Source organism: Rhipicephalus microplus, chromosome 9 (assembly GCF_043290135.1).
Source record: "Rhipicephalus microplus isolate Deutch F79 chromosome 9, USDA_Rmic, whole genome shotgun sequence".
Lineage (NCBI taxonomy): Eukaryota > Metazoa > Arthropoda > Arachnida > Ixodida > Ixodidae > Rhipicephalus > Rhipicephalus microplus.
The window spans coordinates 85,804,022-85,821,351 of NC_134708.1; the positions used below are offsets into that span (position 1 = coordinate 85,804,022).

At 41.7% G+C, this 17,330-nt stretch overlaps 2 protein-coding genes across 7 annotated transcripts in view; one reads left to right on the forward strand and one right to left on the reverse strand.

Moving 5' to 3' along the window:
• LOC142771980 (uncharacterized) overlaps positions 1-17,330 on the forward strand; it is a 119,433-nt gene that overhangs the window by 16,844 nt on the left and 85,259 nt on the right. The window lies entirely within an intron of this gene.
• LOC142771983 (uncharacterized) lies at positions 799-15,770 on the reverse strand. Of its 4 annotated transcripts, none has more exons than XM_075874030.1 (4): positions 15,355-15,770; positions 9,719-9,914; positions 5,583-5,633; positions 799-2,092 (listed from the first exon to the last, which is right to left on the reverse strand). In XM_075874030.1, exons 1-2 carry the CDS (start codon positions 15,541-15,543, stop codon positions 9,792-9,794), a joined length of 312 nt encoding a protein of 103 aa, XP_075730145.1. In that variant the 5' UTR covers positions 15,544-15,770; the 3' UTR covers positions 799-2,092; positions 5,583-5,633; positions 9,719-9,791. The 4 variants fall into 4 exon arrangements, with proteins under 4 accessions (XP_075730145.1, XP_075730147.1, XP_075730144.1 ...); XM_075874032.1 differs by lacking the exon at positions 5,583-5,633 and adding an exon at positions 14,754-14,833 and having other exon boundaries at positions 15,355-15,766; XM_075874029.1 differs by lacking the exon at positions 5,583-5,633.

Below are 17,330 nucleotides of genomic sequence, written 5' to 3' on the forward strand. Positions count from 1 at the left end.
CAATTCTGCTGCATAGGTATATATACTCAGCCGTACCTTTCACCTCTTCTGTTAATGCGCCGAGTTACGGCAGCAAATGTCCTTTGTTTTTCTCTCTATGATGGCGATCGTGGACCCTTGATGTCGCATTATCAAAAAGGGTTCACTGGCAGGCCTTTGTGAGCAGCGCGTCATCGCTTCGTTTTCGTTCTTGCACGCAATTTCAGAATTGGCTACTGGGGGGGGAGAGAGAGAGAATAGAAGGTCCAATCCCCCTCCCCGTGCACACGATTCTACCCTACTGAAAAATCCTGTACAAATAGGACCCGTATCATACGATGTTATTGGATACGGGGATTATGGGCCATATGGGGGATACAGGGATTATGGGCCATATGGGGGATACAGGGCTTATGGGGCATACAGGGGTATATGGGCCATACAGGAGTTAAGGGGTTTGTGGGTAATATAGGTGATAGGGGTCCGAGGAATTCTCCGGTCCTGCTGAAAATCATAATATAGTGCAAAAAAGAGAGAACAGTCACACAAAACCACACACCATATAATTTTAAGCAAGCATAAACTAGCCCAAAAACAAGTCCTTCCGCAGAACAACCCCGGTTACTTTGGGCAAGTAGTAAGGGTCATAAGTAATGTTTGCCTAAGCATGGTAATAAGGCTATGCCAGTTTATAAAGTGTAAAAAATATGAATATGCCACAATGGGCAATTTAATGGTGCTTCGAAAGTGCAGTTGATTAAAGGGGTGGAAGTGTTGTATGTAGTGTAGTGTCGGGACATTTGAGAAAAACAAGACAAATACTTTTGCATCCTCGAATTTATTTATATGATCAAACATTTTGCAAGGAAGTGTGTTTATCTTTCTCAGCCTGCTAGGTGCATGCATATCTGCTGGCCGATTCACAAATTTTGCAAAACCATTTGCTTAGTACTGGGCAAACACATGTAGCACTTACTAAATACTTTAGCTATTTGTTTAACTGTAAGTTAAAACATAAAGCAAAATACCATAAAGAGTACTGACACAAAATTTTGTGGCTAATATAGCCTACGACATCGATTCCCTTGAACATGCGTATATCTACAAATTGGATGAACAATTATAGCTCAGATGGCCAATTATATGAATATTAAAGTTTGCGTGCCTGAACCAGTGCTATATGCCGCATCTCGCATCATTGAATCACTGAAAGTGACCTGAAGCTGAGTCCCAACTTCCAGGTGCCACCATTGTTGCCGAGCTCAGAGTTGGCACAGCTACATTATTGACATCATAGTCGTTGTTGCCTTTTGGCCACACTTGTGCTAGCAGGCTACTATTCAGTGACTGCTGTGTCCATGCCTAATGTAAACATGTGGAACGTGAGGATGCCCCAAGAAAATCTTTGCACCCAAACGAGAACGATCAACTTGACGACAACGACATTGTGCTGCATATGCAGCAGCAAAAGAATGTGAGCACATAACGCAGGCAGCACGGAAGTGCGTCAGTGTTCTGTGTGTAAGGAGGAAGAAGAACAATACGCCATAGTGGACCATCTCTTAAGCCAGAAGCGCCGAGCGGGAGCTGTTTGCCCCAGCGGCTTGATTACTGTGTCGGTTGTCACCGCCCACTTTCACTATTGATAGACCTGCTGTGCAAGTGCTTACACCTGGAAGCCCCGTTTATGTGTACCATTTAGCACACTAGCTGGCATATATTTGTTGCATTCCGTGGCTCGTGTTCTCAGAGCTGTGCCAAGACAAAACTAGTCTGTAATAAACAGACAGCAATTGTCCATCTGTCCCATGCTGCAGCAAGCAATCCGCCACATTGTGACTAATAGGCTGTCAACAATGTTAATATTGCAAGACAAAAATTTGCGTCAGTACCTCTTTAAGCAATATTCACTAGCCACAACCTCCAAATTTCTCACTGCCAGGGCCCCGTTCAGGGGCACCTGTTTGTCCTCTTGATGCACAAATACTCCAACACGGGGCTACTATGAGGCTCTTGTTCTGAAGCTGAAGGACACTCCACAGGAGCTTTGTGGCCTCCTTGCATCACGACCGCAGCCTCGCCCACTGCTCCTTCTTCTGCCTCTCAAATGAACCTGCAGGAGAAAAATGTCTCTGTGATCGTTTTTTCTGGTGTGGGAGTTAACATCGTTACACTCACTCTCAAATTATTGCTTTAAAACTTAAAACTTACTAGCACAACTACTTCAAAGAACAAAGTTTCAATAGTGAAAACTGATCCAAGAGGTTCCACAATTTTGAATTCAAACAGGTAAATAGAAGGTCTCACAGAAGAATATGCGTGGAGCTCTAGGCACGTGCATGAGTTGTGATCTGTGGTCTTAGCACAGCATTTAGAAGGGCACATGTCTTTTCTACTGAGAACGAAAAATGGGGTGAAAAATGTGAAGTAAACAATAAGTAGGGGTACACAAATATTCATATTTTTGAATATCTTTTGAATAATGTTTGCTATTCGATTCAATTTGTACTGCAAATTTTGCTATTTGAACTATTATAACTTACCAGAGACAAAACAAAGTCAATGTCTGACTGATAGGGACCCTCCAAATTTTTAATATGTTTCACCTCATCACACTCGTATTGCGTGAAAGCTGCCTTTCTGGCTCTGCTACGGTCACAAATGTACTGACTCTAGAAAAGGTTGATCCTAACAAGGAGATGATAGGTGTGGCAGAGGCAAGGGCTTATTTATAGTGGTTTTTGACCTGAAATTTGATCAACTCTTCGGCTGCATGAAATCGTGCATATAAACACATTCGTGCATACATAAATTCAATTGTGCAGTGCCTTATTCTTTATAAGGCAACTACGAAATGCCACCTTACCAACACTTATCAATTTTGCCAAAAGGAAGACTTTCATCTCATAAGAATAAACATTGGAAGCCTCTCCAACTTTTTTCTAGAATTTCACATGAAGTATTTGAAAAAAATTCTAGAAGTATACAAGAAATTTCAGAAAAATATTCAATTTGCACACACACTTCAATATTAGAATTCACTTTGGCACACATACTATAACAATAAAGTTCAAGAGAAGTGGGAAAATCAGAAATAGTTGAGCATTTTATCGGACACTTGTGCCACAGAGAATTATTCTCCTTGTTCTTCAAGCACTTTGAAGATGTTGAAGCAGGCAAAACCATATAAAGCATAGCCAATTAAGGGCACACTTGCACCAGAGAGAGCTTTTCCTCCTGTTTTTCAAATGCCTTGATGGTAACATTTAATGTCCAGCAATTTAAGGGCCCCGGTCATCTACTGTCATCACTTAAATCGTTTTCAAATTGTTCTTATAAAGTGTAGCAGATGGCAGATATACAGGAATTAGGCATACTAAAATGGGCATTTCTTTCACAAATTCAGTATAGTATACACAACACTCTCCATGAAGCAATTTAAGTCGCCCAGCAACCCTTTTCGGGCATGGTCAGAAAATGCTGCCGAGGGTAGTCGAGACACCTGAGAGCATGTGAGACAGACATAATAGGGCAACACGCAGCTTGTTATTCATAATTTATTATCAGTCACCTGAAAAACGCTGTTTCTCCTGAACAAATAAGGCTCCGAATTCAACTGACTGCGCTTCAAGTGCAATGTGTACAACCGAAACCGGAGGCTGCCACATGCCCCTGCACCTGTTCGTGATTACACTGAAAAGAAGCCCCATGTTTGAAGAAAAAAAAGGGGGGGGGGGGGAATAAAAATAAAAGAGCTCAAGTTTAGAACGCACGTTGATAAAAAGGCATAGCTTCTTGTCCCCCAGTCATCCCCTCCCGCGTGGCTTTGAGTGAGCTCACTCGAACGAAAGGTAAAAGAAAGTACGTAAAGCATGTGACGAATTCCTGTAGCTCCGCTAGTACTTCGCAGATTGCAAAATTTTTTCCAACAGTCGATTTGGGATGAATAAGTTTCTCTAATGAAGACATTTGATGATTACTTGGAAAGGCTTTTCAGGGCTTCTTCATTACAAGGCAATGCGAACATGTGCCTGTAACATGAAGGTAGGAACTCTTCAACCTGATATGGTTTTGTTATGGCACAACGTAGTCATCACAATTCCAGCTTCCAGTTTTAAATTTAGTCGACCTGTTCCAAAACTTTACCCACTGTACAAACCACACCTTTAAATCAGTAAACTATTCAAAAATGAAGAAAATGCAATTATTATGTGAGCAAATACAGTACATGGATATAAAAAAGATAAGTGCAAGCAGCAGGAGTGTAAATGGCATGCATGAGGAATGTCGTGGAACTGGTAGAGATTAGTATTAATGCATCAACAGCAAACAAAACAAAAATTTTCAAAAAAAAAGCACAGCTGCCTACTTTGCTGTTTATGAGGGCCAGAACTGTAAGCGGCAGTCCCATCACTGGGTGCTGCCCCTCGAAAAGCAAAAAAAATTTATAATTAAGTCAGCTATAAAATAAGGTGATTCCACACAAGCATGCAACCACAGCTGACACAAATGAGCACTTAAACAGCATTAAAAAAGAAGCGCCCAAGCACAGCCCCTAATGAGCCCTTTGCAGCTACACGAGCTATCAATAGCTGTTTCTCTGAAGCATGCATGCTCCTGCACCCTCCTCTGAAAGAAGGCACCGCGCAATAGCCAGCATGCTTCACACCAAATGCTGGTGCAAAAGCCCCCCGAAAAAATGAGAACTCAGGACACAATGTCATGTGGAAGCCGCTACAGTGCTATGAGAAAAGCATGCAAGAAACTTATTCATTTCAAGCCTTTGCCTTTATTTTGCTATGCATGGATGAGTCATGTCAATATTCCTCGAACCAGGGTGCAAATGGCAACTATTGGCACCCTTGTTCAAGAATTATAGCAATTGAGAATCGATATTAGCAGTTACCTCTTTTGGATTCAATCTCACTTAACTCTACAAAACAAAACGCTGGTTAAAGCAAATGTGAGTGCTCCCAAGAGTGAAGGGTTTTTGTGTTGTTAGTGACTAATGACGAAGTCTGGTGAGTCAACTTACGAGTCCATTAAAATATAATTATCTTTTTCACCTATAGTTTCAGTGCTCCATAAAAGCAATATATTGCATAATAGGTGCTCCAGCTGGCACCTTGCAGTGTCTCGTGGCAGTGTAGCGGCCTCCCTCCACATGGATTTGCGCCTTGAGCTCTCAATTTTCACAGCTCACACATATCTCAATGCACAAGCATTTGTGCACCCGCCTCAATATTTATAGCTGAGAGGCCAGAACTACAAGTGGGGGGGGGGGGGGGGGGGGGGAGTCGAGGTTCTTTGACATGCCCTCCTGTGAATTTCTTCCCGGGACATTCTCATAAAATATCTGAGGTGCCATCTCTTTGAATACAGATTACCTTACTGGGTTGCAGTCACTATATAAAGGTCTGAGATTGAAAGGTTGTAACTGGAGCACCAATTATGCAACACATTGCTGTTAAGGAGCATTGAAACCATGTGTGGAAAAGATCATCAACTGGAGCACCAATTATGCAACACATTGCTGTTAAGGAGCATTGAAATCATGTGTGGAAAAGATCATCATATTTTAACGGACTCGGAAGTCTACTCACCAGACTTGTCAGACTTGCAATGAGCAGCGAGTCTGAGTCCACTAGTAAGGCCTAAGGAAAAAATATATTTCATGAGTGAGTGTGAATGATTCGCAGATTTCTTTTTAACCTATGCAGGGTGCTGCTCAATATAAGCACGCAGAGACAGGGTAAATGCAGAAGTGGTTCAGCTGGTAAGGTAATGTGTTATGATATAGAAGAGTTCTTCGGTTGTCCAGAGAAGTGTTACATTATTAAGTAGTACCATCGATCATCTTACATCGCTGCCGAGAAAAACACTGACCAGAAAAAATTTGAAACAATGCAGTGTGATGTTTTGCATACAAAACAGCTCCTAATAGCACCTTAATAGGGCATCAGTCAGTCGGTCTATGATGAAGATTTTATAGATGATGCTGTGCAGTCACTGAGGAGGTGTTTTGAAAGAGAGTCTCGACACTGAGGAGTAACAAGTATTCACCGACTGCAGCAGGGGAGCTCCTGGTCAATACTGCAGTCTACATGGAGGGACTAGTCGGGCTGGTGATGAAATCATTGCTTGAAGGATTGAATATTCTGGAGTGCCTGAGTTTCATGCTTGCGATGAGTAATACTTGATGATTGTCTCACCATCATTGTTAGACCCATTTGAGTTGTCAAGTGATTTAACTAGCCATTCATTTAGAATAAAATATTGCAATGGCAATTATATGGACACTTTCAACAGCTGCTACCATTGAACATAAGGGCGCAGTTATGAGTGCTGGTGCGTGCTATTTGGATAAATATCACTACACGACTTGTTTACGTGGTGTGCTCTCAGCACTTTCTATTCGTTGAGACTACCGACAGCACAAAAACCCACTCACTCTCCGCAGCACTGACATTGACTTTAACCAGTGTTTCGTTTTGTGAAATGGAATCTCAAGAGTTAAGTGCTAACCTTTGTATAGCATTCCCATTTGCTCCTATTTCCTTCATTGCTTCGTGCTTGTAACAAAACTCTGAGCTAAGACTTTATCTTTGGACCCCAACCAGCATTTGCTGGCGTGCTAAGACAGGGGTACAACAGCCGAAATAGCATATGGAGCAATTTTTGGAGCAGCAAAATGTTACTTTTGGAGCACTAAATTCCAAGTTCGGAGCTGGTTATGGAAAAAAAGAACATGCATTTTTATCATGACATAGCGAATTTGGAGCACTATAAAAAAGGGTGGCTTACATTTAGAGAAAAAACATGTATAAACAGTTCAACATAACCTAAATTATGTAGTGTGAGCATACTATTTACTACTATTTCAATGAAGGTAGTATTTTGAACCACCTCGCTAAGGAACCAATGATAAAGTCTATATTAGCGTTTACTGAACCTGTTAAATCAATTGACAAACTCTGAGAATTTCAATATCAATCTGCCGATATTGTGAGCTTGAAATTTGGAAGATTCGTAAAAACGAGAAGTAGAGGTGGTGAAAAAAAAAATTGGCGCACAATTTAGTTTATTTCTGTAGAGAAGCATAAATGTCACACACTGCTTCAAATGATTGACAGTAGCTTATTTATACGTCAGTAATTATACTGGTACTCAGAATTTAATGGTGTACAAACGCATGAGTAACTGAGCAAAATGTGAAGTGTCCCAGTATCGCGAACAGCCCCTTGTAAATCTCAACACGCTTTTTCGCAGGCACCGGTCTAGTGCGGCAAAGGTGACTCAAGCAGCTTTAGAACGAAAGTCAACAAATTTTCTTACCGCTCACCACCCCCCCTCCCACCCACCCTTTTCAGCATGGGGCTATGTGCCGCTTCGGCTACCTTGCAAGACGAGTTTGACCAGATAAAGTAACGGCGCACCCCCGTTGCCCCGGCGACGGTACTAGATATCTATGGCCAAGACCGTGGCAAGGACACAGCTTCCAGCCAAAATTTGTTATTTGCCACTGCTAAGGTCATCAACACCGGCATTTACAGCACGTCGAAGCCTTATTAAGCCATATCCGCGTTTCTGGCAAGAGAACTTACATTTTCCGCGAAGGGTTGGTGCAACACATTTTTGTTTTAAAGTTCTGCCATCCCGCCGATACGTATCTGTTGTGGTCAGCGGACCGATAGACATGCAGTGTTGTTACTTTATCAGGTCGATCACGTCTCACGAGCATAGGGTGGGTGGCTAGATTATTTTAGGTATATTCTAGGCAGTTTACTTCGGGTTTGCACGCTTTTAGTGATGGTGCAAAGCTGCAGGTGGCCGACATGGCCTGCATTGCTCACCGCAATTAGTACACCTGAAAAAAAATTGAGGCTTGCTGGGCATTTTGGCACAGCGTGGTGCAATTTTAACAATTTCACGGGTTTGGCTCAGCTCGGTGCAACAATCAGGAATTGTATCAAATTGGCGCGATTGGCACAGCTGCTGCACCCCTGCTAAAAGGGCCTGATGTTAAACTGTTCAAGCTTTAGCAGTGCATTTTGGGGGATGTTAAGTCAGCCATTGGAGTCTACCTGGTCACTGCCTCCAATTAAGGGGTAGCGACAATAACTTTTCTGCTCTATGTATCTACTTTGCCATTATTGAATATGACAGCTCTGCAGGTGTATGTAAACACTGCCTTACTTCAGAGCACTGTGTTGATTAGAGAAGACCGGCAAGTCCCAGACTTCCACAAATTTTTTACCCTATTGTAATCATTTTTGAGCATGTAATGATAGCAACCAGAAGTTTATACTAATTTGTTCAGAGCCTTGCGTTCTATTGACCGAACCAAAGTATGGTTTACTTTATTTAAAAAATTGCATTTTTTTGCTCCTGTACATGATTTTGGACATTTTGCACACTTTCTTTAAGATCAAATGAAAGTTATTCTAAAGGATCAAGTTCAGTTCAGTACACCACCATGTGTTGCTTGAGTACGTGCACAAACAATCAGCATGACATCTTTTGCCATTTTAAAATTATCATACTGACATAACAAAAAATGCCATTTCGAGAAGATGGAGTTCTACATATGCAATAAAATTGCACATTTTTTTTTCTGTGCTGACTTATTTTTTTTACTGTGCCACCTTATCTATTTCACTGTGTCTGACTTCGGTAAATGCTTAAACAACACTAGTTGGACAGCCTTTTCTTTTTGCTAAAAAATGCTAACTTCATGCTTTTCGTCAATTTAGAAAGAAAATAAGCTACAAATATACCATATATAAAAGGGCCATTTGCTTTCAGGTCGCTTTTTTCAGTTGATTAAAAAAAGATACGCAGGATGAGGACAATACTGTAATATATCAAGCAAGCGCCCCAACATAAGCAAGTTCCATCCTCTCTCTTTCAAGATATTTAAAACATGTACGAACAACTGAGCAAGCACTCCCCCCCCCCCCCCCCCGCCTTTTTGCCATTTCTGTAGTTTCCTTCACTTTCTTTATTTAGAAGCGCAACGAGGTTGCAGAATCATAGTGAATTCATGCATATTTATTAAAGTGTATCAGTTTCGTTGGAAGCACATGCGACTTTTTCACCATAATCTTGATTTTTTGATGCAAGACAGAGCAAGAACCCCCCCCCCCCCCCTCCAATTCTCGTCACATTCACCATAGTGGGAGCACTCGCTCAGGATTGCACGGTACACGAAAATTGTAGAAAAAGAATCTGCTTTCATGTCTAGTAAACAATGAAAAAGTACTTTCTTCTAACGTTTGCTTACCCTGCTCCCTTCATACACAAAATTAATAACATAACCCTTACAAATATTATTTAGTTCTGTAGCAAGGAAATATGCTGCCCACTGATATTTTGAACTGCTCTTCTGTCAAATTTATGAACAGAATTCAGAACTTATCTGAACACCTGTATACTATACAATGTGCATATTTCTTGCTCTTACTTGCTTTGTACATAAGTTCGATTTATTGTCCTCGCATTTTTGTGTATTCAAGTTCAAGCCATTCCTGCATTGGCCCGAGAAGGGGCCTGCAATATTGTAAAATAAAATAAAAGTAAGCTACTTCGAAATTCACATAAACTTGGTTCCCTACACTGACAGACACACGTAGTTTCAACCCTGTTCAAGAAGCATGAAGTTGGCAGACTTGTCACTTATTCTGCCCATTGAAAACATCAGTGCTATTGAAAGCTAAATTTCTTAACAGTACACACTTGCCTGACAGCTTCTTCTTGAAGCATGTGAAGCCCTGTCAAGGTGAGGCATCATTGGGAAGGACTGTGGTAGCGGCTCAGAAGTTGTAATACTGGTTGTGATGCAGCAATGGCTGAAGTGAAATATAGGTCGTGGTGGTGGTAGCAGCAGCTGCAGTGTTTCTGCCGAAGGTGCCTGACCTGGAGGATATCATTGAAACCTAAGGGGTGACAGATAATAGGCATTAGAAATCATGAAAAAGAATGTTCACTACATTATAGAAATTTGCAACTTAGAGTAATGGACAGCTGAGCTTATTGGTAGAGATTTATGTTGGACTTCTGTGAACATAATAAGCGAGAAGCGTAGCATGTAAAGGGTGTGTCGTGGGTAGTACCTACATTCACAACATAGCTCAGGGGCTAAATAGAGTGATAAACAGATACAACATAAATGCATTATGGCCACCAATAGACTAGGTACTAGGCGAGATATAATGTCATGCTGAAAAACATCGAGAGGGGACAAGAAGCTGGACTCACATTTGTTTCGTAAACACACCAAACATTTTGTTGATTACCATACAGGCGTAAAGTAACATGTTCCTTTTAGCTTCGGCCATACCTACATAGGGAAGATGGGCCAGTGTTAACTATAGATGAATGAAAAAGAAGAGAGCGCGAACTACAGGCTCACCGAAAATTCTATCTTTAAATTGTCGAAGGTGTGTTGAAAGCACAGGCCGACCAAAAAAAAAAAGAGTGAAGCTCACTCAATCGCAAAATGTATTTGCACATATAGCTCATTCAGATTCTCATTTATGGCCCAATCCGAGTTTGAGTGACTCGGCTTGTGAGGGAGTTTGCCGACCTATGGCTGAGAGGGGTTCTGAAGTCTGCCATTCCTTTCCTCCAAAGCCTCTATTTGTTGCTCAATCCACTCGTTCAATTGTAAAAATTTTCTCTTTCTGGAGGAGGCTCAATCAAACAAGCTTCTAATTGCCAGAGCCATCCTACAGGGCTCTTTTTCTTTCTTGAATCGCTGCCTTCTGCGACTTTTTTTTTTTTTTGGAGGGGTGGGGTGGGGGGCCTTGGGAGTGTATATAAAACCCAAAATATTACCACTCAGTAGAGACGCTCTAAATGCCATAAAATCCAGAGTAAGCACTCCTGACAGAGCAAGCACCTCCCTACTTTCTTGCTAAATAGAGGTGCTAAATAAGTAGCCTCTTCTCCTCTACCACCATCTTCACTGTTTTCATTTGCCGAGTGAATGCGAAATAAAGCCGTGTATGCATGGGCATTCAAGAAAGTGCTTAAGTAGACGCACAGATGTGCATTTTTTATTCTCAGTGATTCTTCCACTTCCACGTTAAATATTGACCGATGACTGAGTCAGAGCCTACTCTTCAAACCTTGTCGAATTATCATTCACTCTCCAGGAGCACTTGCCGAGAATTTTTCGATAAACACAACATACTACAAAGTCTGTACTTTCCAGTTACATGTACCTCAAGACTAGAGTTGCAGTAACTACCTTACTAAGTCATATTACTTCATAGGTAGCCATGAATATTCACTTGAATATCATACTGTCTGCTGTGTTGCTGACCGCAACTGCATGTGCTCCTTAATTTATAACTATTCAATAATTGCACATCATATTTGCAGACTGATGTTTATACAGTGATTTACCAACATGAATTTATGCAAATCATTACAAAATTAACTGCTTCATGAACGTAACAAACATATAGTCAGCATGAGTATAACTTGAGAAGCTTGCTTTGGCATGTTGACACTCCGGAGATACATTTCAGCTCATAAAATACAATGCCTATATTTTTCAAAGTCAAACTGGCCTCCGAATAAAAAGCAATTAAAATTTCATGATGCAACGCATATGTGTTGTACGATTTCTTTAGTGTGCCTGTCTATCTTATGAGGTCACAGCTTTCATTCAGTTCTTGACGCAAAACCCATGTAAGCATGCCTCGGATAAGTGTGAAATGTGTGCTAGAATTCAATTTCAGGGTGCTGAGCAGTGCAGTGCAGCTGAAATTCATCGAATATTGAGCAACGTGTACAGCACCACTTTCAATACATGACAGCAAGGCACTGCAATAGTGTAGAAAATTAGAAGCATGATGTACAATATTTACAATGCAAACTGACTGGGAATGAAGCAAGTGTAAAACTATGATTTTGTTGACTGAACGGATCAGATAATTCGGTAAAATCATGGGGTCAGAATTTTTGGGCTGAGTAATTCATTTCCCAAAATATTGCAGTCAGCTCAATACAGCACAGCTGGTATACCATGGTTGGACACAGAGTGAGACTCTAGTGCTGCAAACTGCGTGCAGTCAGTTCCTAAAATGCTGACTGGTCATGAAAACAAAATGATAAACGGGTGCCATTTTGACATTTCTCTGGCACTACCATGATGTACTCCAGAACTAAAGGTGCAATACAAACAGAAGCATTCCGATAAGTGCAAAGAAATTCAAGTGAACCTTCTCCAAGAAGAAGTGCATGGCTGCTGTGTTTGGGGAGATAAATGGTGGTGTTTCCTTGATAAAATAGGTGAGGCTTAAACCCACAAAGACTCATGAGATTTGCCATCTGCATCGGCTCCTAGTTAAAGATATTCGTGACACGCTGTTTCGCTGGCCACGCTTTTGGAGACGTAGACAGGGCTTTTCTTTCAATTGTGTTGAAATTTAGTCATTTGCACAATCATAGTCAGCTGTGCAGCTGTCGAAAATAGCGCCAAACGGGAAAAAATGTTCAGATTCCCTTGGAACAAAGATAGAAAGTTGAAGGAAATTTTGTGGAGAGACATGACGAGTGGTATATGTCTAGCGTAAGGTGAGTAATATTTATCGACAATCCTGCATGGATGGTTTCGTTTGACACATTCGGTATTTATGTACAGGCGCTCCAAGCAAAGATCCATGGCAGGTTGACTACGTGCCATCAAAATATTGGCACGTCGAAAGAGAATCTAAGGCGCCAAGACTGAAGTACAAAAGTCGTTTGGATGTGTAGTTTTCATCAGCACAACCACAATCACTATCTACACAGCTACGACAAGCATACGGCATTTGTTTTAAAATGCACGGCCGCTATGCAACGTGCAGCCAGCTCTGAGCTTGATACAGAAAACAGCAAGACAGAGCAGCCAACAGCCGCACGATATCATGCCAGGGGTGACACCGTGGAATGCACGGCACCAATTGCAGTGATGTATACACAATTAGTAGTGGTTAAGAAGGTGACGACTTCGTACCAGTTGGAAAAAATGATGTGTCAGTAATGCTATGTAGACAAGAAAGGGCGCTCCACTATTCTATATATAGAACAGGTATACAATGTGTTGCTAGTGATTTCAACTGTTCCTCCAAGCATTCATTACGTAGTAAATTTATTCATACCTGATCTGGTACACATGCGAGCAGGACAGGTAACAAGGCTTAACAAACACGGTGCCTGACTGTGAGGTGAGCATCGCCTACACCAGCTTGTTCACAAAAACGATGCAATGCCGAAACGCCTAAGAAGCTCGACTTTACTAAATAAAAGTCGATGTCATTCATGAACATTTTACCAGGCCGTCACCGCTGAACACGTAGTTTTAGTAACATATGATACTCATTGCACATGATGAACGTTGATACAAGATACTATATATCCAACAATCTGAGACAGCGACAGAGTGTTTCAATTGCAAATGCAAAAACAGCTGAGCGCCCTCACTGAGGCAAACACGCAAAAATAAGCACATTAGTCGGTGATGTGCATTATTATGCAAGTGTAAAATTAGTTGAAAGACGTGACAACCAAGGCCACGCCACTTAAAAGAAAACACATAATTGTGATAGCACATACAGTCGGTTGTTTGCCACTTCAAATGAAAATATTATTTGGCAATCACAGCACATGCTTCTCTTTTGTGGTCAGTCGTAGGTGCGGCCATGCTATTGTGTGCTAGAAATTTGCAGCATATGCGTCGGGATACCATGAAGAAAGCGAGTGACACGGATAAACGCCAATACTCAAGGAGTGATGCAGCACGCAGAGAGCCATTGAAATGGTAGCTGGTGCAGATGGCATGAATCCCATGAGCCTTTGCAAGTTTATGCCTCACTTATTCATGGGACATGGCATGACCCTCACTGCAGTATTGTAGGTCTAACTCTCAAATGTCTACAGAGCGCAATTAAGAATAAGCAAAGAGAGACATAAGACACTGTCTTTTTTTTTTTTTCATGACAACAAGGGGCCACAGAGGAAGCAGCGGGAAGTTCAGTCGCCCAACACCATACAGACTCAACTTAGCTATCTCTGATTGCCATATTTTTGCTAACATAAAATGCTGGCTAGGAGGCCTGTGCTTTCACCCGGTCCTGTTCTTCGCTCTGCTGCTTGATGCAGACTCGCTTACTGAACTTCTAGGCGGAGAGTAAAGGAAGTTGCAAGGCAGACAGTTCTGATGAAGCCCTTGATCAACATTTGTTGTGCTGAATACTAAATCACTGAGACTCTTACATTACTAAGTCAAAAGTGTGGTTGCTAAGTATTAGTGCTGTTCTTTTTCTTTGTAAGAATCATCCCGGCAAAACTGACGTATTTACGTGTGGTGCCAGTATTGTTACTAATTATTTCTGTACCATTCTCCTTTCTTGTAATTCCACTGCAGCTTGGGCTATGCTAGGCTGAGGTATTGTGAATAAATAAATTAATGAGTTGGTGCTACACACTGTCAAATGTCTGAATCAAAATGGCAAATATGTACAGATGTAGCTGGTATATGTACCTAAACAATTCAAATTAAGCAGTCTTCATTTTCGCTCTGGTTACTACTTCACGACCGAACAGAACTTGAAAAAAAAAAATTGCAACATAGAATGAGTGACCCTTGCCTAGCCAATTAGCACAAATGTACATGAATGAGCGACTATTGTATAGACGTGCGGCTTGTGAAAGCAACCAGGACATTGGAAGTTAGCATTTTGTATATGTTGTTAAAATAAGTTTTACTATTAAACCACATTTACCTTCCAAGTTCTGACGTTCTTTTCACAGTCACTCTGGTAGAAAAGATTGTGTTGCACGGCGAGTCGTTTTTTTTCTCCATCTGCACGAGGTCAGTAAAAATAGTTTAATCAGAGAACACATAAAGTTGGAGAGCAGGCTACTATAAATAACCACACAAATGAAAACGTAGAATGTGTGACTATTACATGCGAACAATAAATAAATGCAATGTAGTGCAGGTTTGCCATCAGGAATAGCGACGTCGACTTGTTCATATATTAATAACTCTACCAGTGTCACACCGGACATTTCCAGCCCCATCAGGGCCGACCCGAATGCGGTTTTTGATCGCGATCAACAGTGCCAGCTACAACTTAGGTCACTGTGCAGCCGCACATAATACATTTTGATCCAGATCGGTCATGATTGCGATCGAAAGATCCCATGGGACACGAGCGCGCGGTATCAGGTGCAGCATGCCAACATACACAACACACGGATAAAATGTGCCACATAAAAAAATAAAACACACACGCACTCAAACATGTTTTCGTTGTGCCCTCCTTTGTTCGCCTAAACGCACGCCAGCGAAAACGTCATGGAAAATAAAATGACACTCACCTCAAAGAAGGTGGACATCCCTGTAATAGCAGCTCTTCTTGATGTCCTTACCCGGCTCACTTTGCCGATAATGGCCTTTTTTGCCATATCGGCAACGCTCAGCGATATGAAGCACTTCTCGAGGTTGTCCACAACGGCGCGGTAACCGTCTCCGCAAATGACGAACGTGACTTTTGGTGCACCCCGCATTTCAAATGACTTCTCACGGTTTTACTGAACCACATCTGTTTCACACCTGCCGCACAGTTCGAAGAGGCATAGAGGCTGCACACAGGAAACGTTTAAATCCGGTAGCACAAGACAAGCAACAAACCCCTTCGCACAACCTGCAAGCGCCATATTGACGACGAATGACTCCGAAATGGGCTTGTCTTGGCCGCTTGTCGTTAACCGACTCTCCCGCAGTTACAATGAAAAAAAAAAAAAAAAAAACTCGAAGCTGGCGAGAAAGAGAAAACTCATTGACACAATTTCAAATTCATAAACTCACGTTTTTTTGCACGCATAAAAAAGCATGTAGTAAGTTTGATTGGTCTCAATAGATTTTTTTTTTCACGCTACCAAAAATTTGTATTTTGGCTTCGGTAGTGCGGCTCTCAGGTGGTGTTGACTTATAGCTCGTAAACATCCGGTCGCGCAAAAATGCAAATGGCAGTAAAGCATTCTGCGATGACCCGTTGATTCTCATCGACGCAGTAACAAACTGGACCTACCTACAGCGGAGAGCATGTGGAAAAAAAAAAGCTTTTTTGAACTTCACTAAGGTTCCCAGCTGATTATTGTTCAGCAGCATGCCGTGACGGCATACGTTAACTGGCGTACATAAGCATACATAATCGCCAAAAGAACGCGACCAGTACACCCAACTTCGAGGAGACCAACAGAAAAAAAACATATAAAAAATAAAATTCGTTCATGTTAATCTAGATTAACGACGAGAGCATAAAGCGCAGATCTGCGAGATGTTGACTATTTTTTGTTCAATACACAGAGTAATGGTAGAGATATTCTCGTCTGGGCCCTGTAATTAGTGTGTGGTGTTGTTTAGAATTTTTTCACGAACCGTAAGTGTTACATAGATGAGTATTCAGCTGACCTTACTGTATCTGTAAGCATTAATATATTCTTTATCTTGTATATGCATATGCCAGAACTCAGCGTAATAGTGTAAAAACAGCTGAGCTGTGGAGAATTATCTTTGGCTAAGTTGTAAATTATGCGTAAAGCTCTGTTTTGAATAAGGTGGAGCTTCTTTAAAGTGCTGCTAGTAGGAAGAACAATTAAAACGTGAGACAGCTTAACGCACGAGACTGGCCTGCCCATCCCTCAGCAACTTTTATGCTAACCAAACTTCTAGAATTTTACATGGCTAGCACATTTTTTATGTTTCTAGAGCTGCAAGTCACTGATTCCTGTCATAGCACATGCTCTACCCCGTGGCAAAAAAGTGATCCCTCTCGTATTAGCCACGACAATTTCTAGTGAACTTTTTTCAGTCACACTCCTTTTTTACTAACCAAAAATTCTACGAAGATTACGATATTACTTAACGCACATTCAACGTGCAGCTTCTTGTTGAAGCAATGCTAACTGCAGCCACATGCACTCCGCAGTTGTAGAAACATAACATTAATTCGCTACATGTTGCCACTAAAACTGCCAGTGCTCAAGCTTCACGCACACCACTATGTGCATTCAAGGAGCCGCGAACTAAGCGGAACGCCTACAGCCACTTTAGGACAATCGAAGCCTGCCACACTGCATGCGCACAAACTTCATTCATAAGGAACGAAAGCGAGGAGTGGGGAGACAGCCTGTGTGACTGAGGAAGCAAACGAGGCTGCAGTCGCTCTTGATATCTACAGACTCCGCGCTTACTCTCTCGTCTTCGATCTATCGGTTACCCCTCCAACGCAGACAGCGAAGCCGCATGACCGAGGAGCACACGCCTTGAGATCAGCTCTCTCACACAACTG